The sequence below is a fragment of the Saccopteryx leptura genome, chromosome 1, assembly GCF_036850995.1.
Source record: "Saccopteryx leptura isolate mSacLep1 chromosome 1, mSacLep1_pri_phased_curated, whole genome shotgun sequence".
NCBI lineage: Eukaryota > Metazoa > Chordata > Mammalia > Chiroptera > Emballonuridae > Saccopteryx > Saccopteryx leptura.
The window spans coordinates 228771096-228783776 of NC_089503.1; the positions used below are offsets into that span (position 1 = coordinate 228771096).

At 42.2% G+C, this 12681-nt stretch overlaps 1 protein-coding gene across 1 annotated transcript in view; it reads right to left on the reverse strand.

Annotated features, from left to right (window-relative positions):
- TMEM144 (transmembrane protein 144) overlaps nucleotides 1-11190 on the reverse strand; it is a 53670-nt gene extending 42480 nt beyond the window's left edge. Inside the window, 1 exon segment of the mRNA XM_066360181.1 lies at nucleotides 11113-11190. Within this exon segment, the coding sequence (XP_066216278.1) occupies nucleotides 11113-11190 (78 nt within the window).
- Nucleotides 11191-12681: the final 1491 nt, after the last annotated feature.

The following is a 12681-nucleotide window of genomic DNA, read 5'->3' on the forward strand; positions in this document are numbered from 1 at the left end:
CCTGGGCCTGGCTCCACATCCCAGGTGGCTTACTCACATGGCTGGCAAGTTGGCTGCAGCTGCTGGTGGGAGAGCTCGGCTCTCTTCATATGAGCCTCTGCAGGGGACTGCTTGCATCTCAGGACCTGGCAAAGCTTTCCCAAGGGTGATAAATCCAAGAAGGTGGAAGTAGCATTATCTTTTATGCTACACATGCCTCAGAGGCATGTGTGCCTCTGAGGGCACACATCGTCACTTCTGCAATAGTCTATTGCTCACACAGTTCGTCCCTGATTTGGTGTGAGAAGAGATTACATAATGGTGTGGCTACCAGGAGCTGGGATCACTGTGGGCTGTCTTGGACGCTGACTACCAGGGAGAAGAAAGAGAATTGCTGGCGTGCTGTCCTTGCGTGGGTGCAGACAGTTGGGATCTAGGACAACAGCAGAGAGAGGAGCCCTTGTTAGATGCAGGGAGGTCATCGATAGCAACAGGGTATTGGTGCAGTTGCAGGGAGGAAGGTGGGAAAATGTGGTGGGAGCTTGTGCACATTCTCTTCCGATGTGTCTTCCTGCCTCTCTGTGAAACAGAAAACAAGGTCGCAGGTCAAGAATGAGGTCCTGCATGGAAACAACCAAAAAGCCCGTCAATAGATGACTGGATAAAGAAGATGTGGCACATATACACTATGGAGTACTACTCAGCCATAAGAAATGATGACATCGGATCATTTACAGCAAAATGGTGGGATCTTGATAACATACGAAGTGAAATAAGTAAATAAAAAAAAAACAGGAACTGCATTATTCCATACATAGGTGGGACATAAAAGCGAGACTAAGAGACATTGATAAGAGTGTGGTGGTTACGGGGGTGGGTGGAGAGGGAGAGGGAAAGGGGGAAGGGGAGGGGCACAAAGAAAACTAGATAGAAGGTGACAGAGGACAATCTGACTTTGGGTGATGGGTATGCAACATAATTGAACGACAAGATAACCTGGACATGTTATCTTTGAATATATGTATCCTGATTTTTTGATATTGGCCCATTAAAAAAATAAAATTATTAAAAAAAAAAAAAGAATGAGGTCCTGGAAGGTGGTTTCGAAGCTTCATAAATATTTCAAGTTTTTCTTTACCTCTTGAGAGTTGCAGAGGTCACTGTCATATTACTAAGGAGAGGGGGAAAGCCCTCTCTCTGATCACTGATGTCTGTAGCCATGTTTCCAACTACGTAAAAGGAAGTGGTCTGAGGTGAGAGAGAATAAAACTGTTACCCAGGGAGAAGCACAGATAAAGGTGGAGGACTGGTCTGGTGATGTTCCGGTCTCTGGGTCTAGTTTTTCCCGAGGCTCAGCTGTATCTCTAGACTTCCAGCAGGTATTAATGAGGAATCTTATATTACAGAGACCTGTTGCTAACTAGCCTAAGGGGGAATATGGAGTTTCTTTTCTTATATAGTTAGGAAGAGTATTGAAGAAACTAATATGATAAAAAATAAAAGAGCTGTATTAGACAGGACTCTATTAATGTCGGGAACTGATACTTCAAAACTGCTAGGTTCCTCTTTTTATCCATCTCTCATCTCTGCTTGTCTCAACTTTTACCTTGGTTAATTGAGCCTCATGCACTTAGGCTTTTTTTAGGGGGCTGAGGAGGAGGGTAGCAGGCTGTCTCAGTCTTTGATCCTCCCTAAACAGTGACTGCAAAGACAAAAGCGGGGAAAGGTCTCTGCCCGGTCTAATGGAAAAGGCGCATAACCTGATTGGCGGAGCTCAGGTCTGCTCTCCACCTCTGATCGCATCGCTTTGGTCAAAAGCATATGTTCTCTGATTGGCCAGACCCAGCTCATATACTGGCATTATATCTGTGGGTAGATCAGGCACAGCTGTACTCAAAACATGAACATGTTATTACAAGTGATATTAAAATACATTCTGAGAAGGCAACATTACAGCTACCACAGTCCACTATCCCATTGTTGGTTTAACCTTTTCTTAGATTTCATGCCACAAGAAAAGCCATTTTTTGGCCTAAGCCAATTGACTTATTTTCTCAAATTTGCAATCAAGAGTCCTGATGAATACATATTTCCTTATCTTTTTTCCTCCCTTTAGATGCCTGTTTCTCCAAATGACACTGTTTACTGAATCACCCTAGTTAGTTATGAGGAAATCCTCTTCAGTTTCTCCCCATTCCTCCCTTTACATATCTAGTAACGAGGGACTTATTCCCAGTTTCTGCCTATCCCTCCTTCTCCATATATAATCACATATCCTATGTCAGTTCTAACTCTGAAATATCTCCCAAACCAGGCTCATTATTCCGTTCCTCCCCTCACAGTCATTGTTTATGCCTTCATCATCTTATGCCTAGTTTTCTTCCAGTTGTGTCTCTTTGCATTCTATGCTCTACCCGTACTGTGAAAGTAAAATAATAATGTTATTTCCCTGATTAAAATTTTCTCTTGGCTCCTATTGACAAATTCTTGATTATATGTATAGGATCCTTTGTGAACTTCTGCTAAGGATGCCTAACACGTCCTTGGTGTTTAGTTCAGTCCTCACCTGTGTATTTAGTTGGCTGCTGTGTTACCTTTGTCTTATTCCTTTTGGGCATTACTGCTCTGGCTCTAAACTTTAATCTCATAATTAGGTGTCTTTTACTTGCTCTTGGGACTCCTGGATATTCTGACTCCTCCAGCCATTGATATTTCCCTGGTACTCAAACCTGTTATTAATATATGTATATGGCCCTGGCCGGTGGCTCAGTGAACAGAGCTTTGGCCCAGTGTATGGACATCCCAGGTTCAATTCCAGGTCAGGGCACACAGGAGAAGCAATCATCTGCTTCTTCCTCCTCCTGCTTTGTTCCTCATTCTCTCCCTCTTCCCCTCCTGCAGCCATTGGCTCAATTAATTTGAGTGTGGTCCTCTCAGCATGGCACTGAAGATGGTTCCACTGGAGCGCATCAGCCTCAGGCACTAAAAATAGCCTGGTATTCAATTATTGGCCTCAGATGGGGGTTGCTTGGTGGATCCAGGCTGGGGCACACGTGGGAGTTTGCCTCACAATCTCCCCTACTGTTAACTAAATTGTGTGTGTGCGCGCGTTTGTGCGCACATGCGTGCACCCTGGCCAGATAGCTCGATTGGTTAAAACATCATCCCAATGCATGGAGGTTGCTGGTTTGATCCCAGATCAAGGCACATACAAGAACAGATCTATGTTCCTCTCTCTCTCTCTCTCTCTCTCTCTCTCTCTCATTCTTTCTTGCTAAAATCACTAAATAAAAATTAAATATATATATATATATATGTAAATTGCTATGGGGCTTTTAAGAAGCACATATTTCGTTGATCCAGCCTGGACCCACTGCATCAGAAATATTTTTTAAAATAACTCCTGGAGGGTGGGGAGGAGGTGGAGGAGGGTAGGAGGATAAATGCTGATGGACGGAGACTTGACTGAGGTGGTGAACACACAGTACAGTGCACAGATGATGTGTTGTAGAATTGTGCGCCTGACACCTGTATAATTTTGTTAACCAGTGTCACCCCAATAACTTCAATAGAAAATAAAAATTTCCTGGAGATTCAGAAGCAGCTGGTTTGCAGAAGCAAACACTGCTTCAGTGTCTGCTATCGCTAGGTATAAGGAGTCTTCTGATGCCTCTTTTCTGCCCTGCCTGGACTTCTTCCTCTACCTACTCTTAAGACATTTGATTAGTTGACCTGACTTTGAAGTCTTTTCAGGTTTATACCCTAGTCTTCTCTGCACTGGATCCTTGTGCCATCAAACAGGAACCACTATTTCAATCATTTCACTTTCCTATGGTTAAATAGCCCCTTTGTTAATCAATATCCTTTGAATTACTGTCTATATTTGCTTTTCATCTACATTTCAATCTCTAGTTCCAGTCTAAATTATTTTTTCCAATGCTTTGGCTACATCTTCAACCATAAATTCTCCCCCTTATTTAGGAGCCTGAAAGTACTATTGTGAGATGTTCATGAGCACTTTAAAATACCATAAAGGTTCCAGTTAGCGGTGTACTATTGCTGAGGGCAGATGGTGTGCTTCTCCTCCAAAGTCCAAAGTCAACAAAATCAAGTTGTTTGAAACTGGCTCTGGCGGGAATATCCCCACCACAGAAATCCCCAAATGGTCAGCAAGTACTACTTCTGTTCCCCCTAAGGGACTGGTAAACATTTAACAGCACACCACAGGAGAATCCCAGCTGTGGGAGTCCTGGTGCCAGCCTACAGTACTTGATACAACCACTGTTGGTAAGAAGTTGTAGGGGTTCAGAACGTGTCACCCCAAGATGTGTTTTTGTGGTACGCAGATTATTTTGAGCAAAGGCAACTGAGACCCTGCAGACTCATGAGAACTTTTACCTCTTCCTTAAAGAATTTAAATTGGATCTTGCTCATAGTAAGAGTTATTACTAGAAACAACTCTTTATGGCCTATTTATAAAGCAGGGTAAAATCCTTATTACTGGACATTTTTCTTACTGTCCTGTGAGTGACCCTCCTCCCCTCTGAGGCCCCAGACGTCTTACCTCATCCTTAGCTCAGATGCTATATATACCTCATTCTATCTCTCTGTCCCAGAACCGCTCACAATGGCGTCTCTGACTTTCCTGTGTATGTTGGGTTCCCATACATATGTATGTAATTAAATTTCGTTATGGTGTCTTGTTAATCTGTCTCATCTAGATTTAATTATTAGACCAGCAAAAAGAACCTTAAGGGTAAAGGAAAGTTTCTTCCTCCCCCACAAAGTCTATAAAATAGACTAATACCAGCTGAAGGAAAAGGTGGACGGAGCCTGGACAGGTGGGTGGTTAGTAGTTTCTTGTAAGCTCCCAACCCTGCTCCAAATCAATTTCACTCCTATACCGATCTGTCTTAGCTAATGACAGCATTCACTGGGACCTTGCATAAGTCATTCAAGCAATCTGTGCAAGTGACTCATCTATAAAACAGGCATTCTAATGACATCTGTATTGTAGCGTTGTGATAAGGATTAATGCCAGGCACAATAATGGTTTTCTGAAATAGTATATGTTTAAATAATTGCTTAGCCCCAAACTCTTAGAGTCAGCCTTGACTTCATTATTTTCTGTCATAGCCCATGTCCAATCTGTCAGGAAATCTTTTTCCCTCAATTTAAAAAATACATATCTGAATCTGACCTCATCTTATCATGTCTACTGCAGCCATCTAGGATGAAGCCCCGTCCTCTCAGTCTGAGTTCTGATGTCCCATGGAGGGTTTTCCTGCTTTCACCCCTTACCCACTCTGTAGTCTGTTTTTTCTTTTTGAGCGTGCGAGAGAGACACAGACAGACAAGAAGGGAGAGAGATAAGAGGCATCAACTTGTTATTGAGGCACCTTAGTTGTTTATTAATTGCTTTCTCATATGTGCCTTGACAAGGGCTCCAGCCAAGCCAGTTACCTCTTGCTCAAGACAGTGACTTTGGGCTTCAAGCCAATTAACTTTGGGCTCAAGCCGGTGATCATGGGGTCCTGTCTTTGATCCTACACTCAAGCTAGTGAACCTGTGCTCAAGCTGGTGAGCCTGCACTCAAGTCAGTGACCTTGGGGTTTCAAACTTGGGTCCTTACCATCCCAGGTTGATGCTCTATCCATTGCATCACCCCCAGGTCAGGCTGTGGTCTGTTTCTAAAATAACAACCAGGGTGATCCTTTTTTATCATTTTTAGGCCATGTTTACTTTTCAGTTGGAAACCCTCCAGTGACACTCCATTTTACTAGGATTAGAACCTAAAGTCTTTACAATTACCTGCAAGGCCTTGGTCCTGCTGTGAGCTCTCCTCTGACATTTTCTCCTGTGATACTACTTCCATCCAGCCTAGCATCTGTAGCCATTCTATAATGGAGTTAGGGTGGAGAGTACTGTAGGACTGTGAAAACAAGAATGGGCAAGAAACCAAGAATGGCCACAGTGAATTCAATGGGTGCAGGCATGGAGGGTAGGCTTTAAGCAATACAGAGAAAAAGGTTCAGAATCAGGTAGAGTAGCAGCAGGTCAGGAATTTTGTCCAGAGCAAGTCAAGTGAAAACAAGATCTGTTCCCAGCCACCTGGAAATGGGCCTAGTGTGAAGAAGGCAAGGAAAAAGCCCCAACTAGTACCTGCAGAGAACCTGGCCACCTTGAAGATGCCTGAGTCCTAAGTAGAAATGGGCAGGTGTGATCTGGCTTTGTTGCAGAGGTCTGCAGTGTTAGCAGGCCTGTGCATGTCTTGATAAAAAGTATTTCCAAACCTGTGGTATGTAGAACAAACTCCATTAACAATATTGACCTGCTTCTCTCCTAGAACAATACTAATGAGAACTTAATGTTCCTTGGGAACAGCTGGAATGGGGCTGGAAGGCGGGCAAGGGTTCATACTGCAAAGAACAAAACTGGGGTGACTAGGACACTTGGGAGAATCAGTCTTGATCTAGTTCGTGGATAGCCTTTCTTTTTCTTCAGAGATGGAGAAGGCATAGACCAAGAACAGATATATATATAGAGTGTCATCTTTAAAATATCATCTTGATAGAGCCAGGATTGTAAATGAAACAAGCAGATAATCAAAAAGCAAACCTTTTGTTTGTTCACTTGAAAACCATTGCACTAAGAAAATAATTCCACAACAAATTCAGGGTGTTGTCTTGTACTCCAGCCTCAACTTCCGCCTCTCCTTTTTTTCTGGTACTGATCTCAGTCTGTTGACCCTGTTCCAGTCGGTACATGTACCTTTTGGCTTTGCTTCTCATCCACAAACTCACCGTTGCCTGCTTATTTCTAAGACCCAATACCTTTATGATTACTTGGCTCTGACTTGTCTCCTCACTACCGGCTCTGCTTCGGTCCTGTGCGTTAGGTACCTGTCGATACAGTTGGCTCTAGTATTGTAATCTGTCCTCCACTGCCCCTTTGTCACCTGCATCTATCCCATCCTGGCTTTTTTAAGAACATTTCTTGGGGCTAACTCAGATTACTTTCAGAGATATACCCACAGAGATAGACTGTGCAGACAGCTCACAATGAGATAGAAAATTCCATCAGCACACTGAGCTACCAAATAAAAATTCCGGAGTACTCACAAGGTCAAAGTTTCGTTTTACGCAATACAAATTTGTTCCAGCTGACAGTTGGGGACCTGGGGATGAATTATTTCTACTCATATGTAATGTAGTTGTCGCTGTTGGTTCCCTCCACAGTTTCCCACATAGCCAGTATAGCCTTCCCCCAGCTGCCGAGAGGAAGGCAGCGAGGGCTTAGAAACACAACTTTGTCCAGAAGATTGCCCTTGGCTAATGGGAGCTGCCTCACCTAGAGATACTTGGGAACCTATTCCCCTCCCCCCCGCCATCAATGTACCTCGATTATATTTCAAAGCTCATTCTTTGTGTAGGTGGAGTAAGGATGTTTCTTCCCTCTTAATCACCATGCATGGTTCTCTGAAAAAGGCTACAAGCTTATGACTGTGCTGAATGAATGGTAGCAATTAAAATGATTCTTTCTCCCACCTTTAAGTAAAATCGTCCTTGTGACTTGGAATTTCTTGTCAATTCAAGCATTCAGAACTTTTTCCAAGTCTGATTAGGGAATTATTTCCAGGTGAGAGGTCTGAAACATCTTCGGGGACAAGCTGTCAAACCTGTTATTTCATCGAGTATGCCTTTCCCCGGTAATGACTTGCATCTTTTGAAGTAATAGAACTTCAGACTTATAAAATAGAGGTAGGAGGTAGTATGTTAGTCCCTCTCATCAAATTGCATTGATGTGAGGCTCTAGAGAGAGGTATTAAATTCTGTTTCCATGGCAACTGCTTCACTGCTTAAGGGAAAACAGGATAGCAATTGAAGTCTTTGTTAATCGCATCTCTAAAAATAATCGTTAATGTGTTGAAATCAAGTGAAAGAACTAGGACTCAATAGGTAAAAATTATAACCATGCAGGGTGGGATTGAACAATATTGTGCAAATATTATTGCAACTATAATATGCTTTAAGAATTATTGGAATGGTTGGTGACAAATACATTTTTGAGGAAAATCAATTATTATGTTTGTTCGTTTATTCAGGTGACTGTTGAATAATGATTATATGTCAGCTATGAGGTAGGACCCAACATACAGAGATAAGTCAGACTGTCTTCTAGGCTTTCCAGGGTTTATGGGAGTAATAGAAAAAAAATCTATCATAATTATAACAGATGTCTTATTTGTCTACCTGGCACCATTCTAACTGTTTTTTTCTCATGTAGCAGCCAGGAGATTAAGGATTGTATGGGATTGGTATCACATCCAGTTCCAGAGACAATTCAAAATCATTTACTACAGTTATTGTTTCAGCAGTGATCATGTAACCGAGGTGTAAACCTATGTGACGTTCTTTTATCTATAGTGATTTGACTTCTGCACAAAGCTCAGAAAGCTTGTTTAGTGGTTGTCAGATGCTTCCAATTTTGTTCACCCAGACACAAAAGAGGGACCATGTAGAGTCCGTTGTTTCAGGAAGCCCCCTGTGGTCATTTGGAAAGTCAGCCCAAGGATGAAGTGAGCCCTGGACAAGGGCAAAGTCAGGAAAACAACAGAGAAACCTGACTTGATGTGACTGACCTGCACTGAAGCCTACTGCCTCTGGATGTTTCAGTGCCACTAGCCAATAGAATTTATTCTTTTGAAAGCTTGAATTGGGTTTTCAGGATTTTTGTTGCCTGAAAACAAACATACATACAAACAAATAAACAGAAAAACCATTCAACTAATTGTGAAAGACTGTACCACAGAATAAGTGAAATATTGGAAACGAGTTGAGGGAATTATGAGTGTGCAGAGAAAGAATAAATCAGAGGGAGAGAGAGGAAGTAACAACTAACTACTTGTATCTTGGAGAAAGGAGTGCAGAAAATCCGGAGAAGTTTTCTATATCATGAGGTAGACAATTCAGCTTTGCTGGCAGCATGGCTCCTGATTGTTCAACTCTTTGGGACTGTGGGCTACTAGCAAAATTGGCCACTCTTAACCCAGGCTCTGTGCAGCGATGGGTGTATCATGGCTCTAAAAAAGCTTCAGCTCAAGTGCCTTTCACTTACACCGGCCCTTTGGGCTGGGGATAACAGTAGCAGCCCCAGTACATTAGCAACTGGTTGATGCTCTAAAGCTGGTGGAGTTTCTGGACTGAGGGTGGAGTGTGGGTGGGCTATATCTATGATTTCTGTATTTTCCTGCTCTCCAGTTAACAACCTCCAGTGAGCCCCATGGGGTACTCGGACCTTATCTTTGACTCCAATGATAAGGATCTGAACTTCTTCCTGCTCTCATCTCTGCCTTGAACACTAAGAATTAGGCTCCGTGATTATTAGTGTCTCATGTCCTTGGACTTAAGGGTGAAGAAAGCAAGTGAAGTATGCCTGAGCTAGACTAGAGGCTGTAGAAGCCGTGTGTGTGTGTGTGTGTGTGTTAATCATTTTACAATGTATATGTATATAAAATCATTGCATTGTACTCTTTGAATTATTTTTATTTATTTATTCATTTTAGAGAAGAGAGACAGAAAGAGATAGAGATAGAGATAGACAAAGAGAAGGGGGGAGGAGCAGGAAGCATCAACTCCCATCTGTGCCTTGATCGGGCAAGCCCAGGGTTTTGAACCTGTGACCTCAGTGTTCCAGGTCAAAGCTTGATCCACTGCACCACCACAGGTCAGGCTGTACTCTTTGAATATATACAATTTTATTGTACTTTAATACAATTGGAAAAAAGACATTAAAAAAAAAGAAAGTGTAAGAATCACAAAATAATAATTACTAAGGATAAAGGTTAAGGTGAAAGACCAGCATTTTTGCGGTCTTAAAAAAAAAGCCTGACCGAGCAGTGGCGCAGTGGATAGAGTGTTGAACTGGGATGCGGAGGACCCAGGTTCAAGACCCCGAGGTTGCCAGCTTGAGCACTGGCTCATCTGGTTTGAGCAAAGCTCACCAGCTTGGACCCAAGGTCGCTGGCTTGAGCAAGGGGTTACGCGGTCTGCTGTAGCCACCCCCCCCCCCCCATCAAGGCACATATGAGAAAGCAATCAATGAACAATTAAAGTGTTGTAATGAAAAACTGATGATTGCTGCTTCTCCTTTCTCTTTGTTCCTGCCTGTCTGTCCCTATCTGTCTCTCTCTGTCTCTGAAAAAAAAAAAAAAAAAAAAGTATTGCCCTGGCCAGATAGCTTGGTTGGTTGGAGCATTGTCTGCAAGTGCAGAGGTTGCAGGGTCTCTCCCCAATCAGGGCACACACAGGAGCAGCTCTATGTTCCTGTCTCTCTCTTTCTCTCTCTCTCTCTCCCTCCCTCCCCTTCCTCTCTCACTGAAATCAATACAGTAAATAAAAAAAGAAAGGAATTTTGATTCTGGCTCTGCCTTGTCTGACTGCCTTAAGTCATTTACTTGTGCAGTTCTGAAGCTGCTCCCTGTATAAAAGCGGTTTATCTCTTAGACCTCTTTCAGTTAAGACTACAATACAGCTGTATGTCAATTATCCAAACCTTCCATTGTTTCCTTTAGGTAAAATGCTTGTATCAATCCTTCTTGGGTTTGTAGCATTTCTTGAATTCTTGAAAAATTCTTCGCCATTTTTTTGTTCTTCAAACATTGCTTTTGTCACGTTTTCCTTTCTTTCTGTACCTCAAATTATACTTGTTCTAAACCTTTCATGTCTGACAAGTTTTTTATGCTCCTCTCTGTATTTCCCATTTTCTTCATTGTGCTTCAGTTTGGATGTTTTCTTCTGAACCATGTTTCAGGTTACAAATTCTCTTTTCAGCTGGATACTGAAATTCTCTTTTTACCTTATACTTTCTATATACTGGATGCTATAAAGGCTATACTACACTTGGTAAATTTCTTGCCTTCATGATTTCTTTAATCTTTTTTTTTTTACAGTGACTAACTGGTTTTCTAAAATGTCTGAGTCTCATAAGTACAGGTTATGTCCTGGTTAAAGCAGGAGAGCCTCATCAGCAGTTAATAATGTGATGACTAGCCATCTTTCCCCTGCCTTCTAATGTGCGAGCTAAACAAAATTTATGCAAGTCAGAGAGAGAGGCAATGTTCTTAAGTCTTACCTTATAGAACTGGGAGAATGCCAGCCAAATTTCTTCTGACACAATGTTTTCAGTTGCCTTTGTAGAAGATGACCCCATGGGTCATTTTAGTGAGTAGAGGGCAGTGCTTTGTGCAGGTGGACAGGAAAAGGACTGTGCAGTGGCCAGTGGGGTGTGGCAACCAGGAGAGCCAGTAGTTCCATTGCACAGCACCCAGAAGTTGGGTGTGCAGCTGGTGAGCATGTGCAAAGCCAGGAAGTGTCTAGGTGGCATTGGTAAGGGCTTTTCCAGGTGGCTAGGGTCAGCAGCACTCCTGTCTCTTTGATGGCCCTGTGGTTCCTGGATCTCTTCATTTCTTCCCTTTTCTCTTTATATTAGTCATTTATTTCAGTTATTTTTAGCATATTTTATAATTTTCAGTTGGTTTTCAGATTATAGATGGTAAACTGTAAAGGTTCTATATTGATATTCTTCTAAAAAGTGTTAAGACAAAAAATAAAAAAATAAAGTGTTAAGACTTTTAGTGATTAAGAGTTTCTGTACTGGCCAGGTAGTGCAGTTGGTTAGAGTGTCATCTCAATATGTCAAGTTGTTGATTCAGTCCCTGGTCAGGGTTTATACAAGAATCAACCAATGAATGCATAAATAAACAAAACAACATATCACTGTTTCTCTTTTTTTCTATTTAAAATCAATCAATCAGCCTGACCAGGCAGTGGCTCAGTGGATAGAGCAGGGGTCGGGAACCTATGGCTCGAGAGCCAGACATGGCTCTTTTGATGGCTGCATCTGGCTCGCAGACAAATCTTTAATAAAAAAAATAATAACATTAAAAATATAAAACATCCCCTCCCGCAGCCAAGGCTCCACTGGAGCAAAACTGGCCCTGGGCACTGAGGATGGCTCTATGGCTTCTGCCTCAGGCGCTAAAATGGCACTGGTTGCAACAGAGTGATGCCCCAGATGGGCAGAGCATCGCCCCCTGGTGGGCATGCTGGGTGGATCCTGGTCGGGTGCATGTGGGAGTCTATCTGACTGCCTCCCCGTTTCCAACTTCAGAAAAATACAAATATATATATATATATATTTATATATATATACAATATATATATATATAAATACAATATATATATATATAAAACATTCTCATGTATTACAATTCATTCATTTCCTACTGCTCATATTCATGGTTGTGGGAGGCTGGAGCCAATCACAGCTGTCCTCCGGGACAACACCAAATTTTTATTGGATAACGCATAATGTACACGAGTCGTTGTGAGGTCAGGAAGTAAATTTCCCTCCTTTTAATCAAGCAGTCAGCTAGCTAATTACAGAAACCCTTTTGATGAAGAAGATGGCTAAAAGAAAAAAAGATGAGGAGTATCGTACTTTTCAGCAGGAATTGACAGAGGAATTCGCCTTTGTGGAGAGAGCAGGTTCTACAGTGTGTCTAATATCAATGATAAAATTGCATCGATGAAACAATCAAATATAAAGTGGCACTTCAACACACGGCATACTACATTTGCATTGAAATATCCAGCGGGGGACAGCAGGGAGAAAGCATGTCGAGCTACTGCGCAGAGTGCA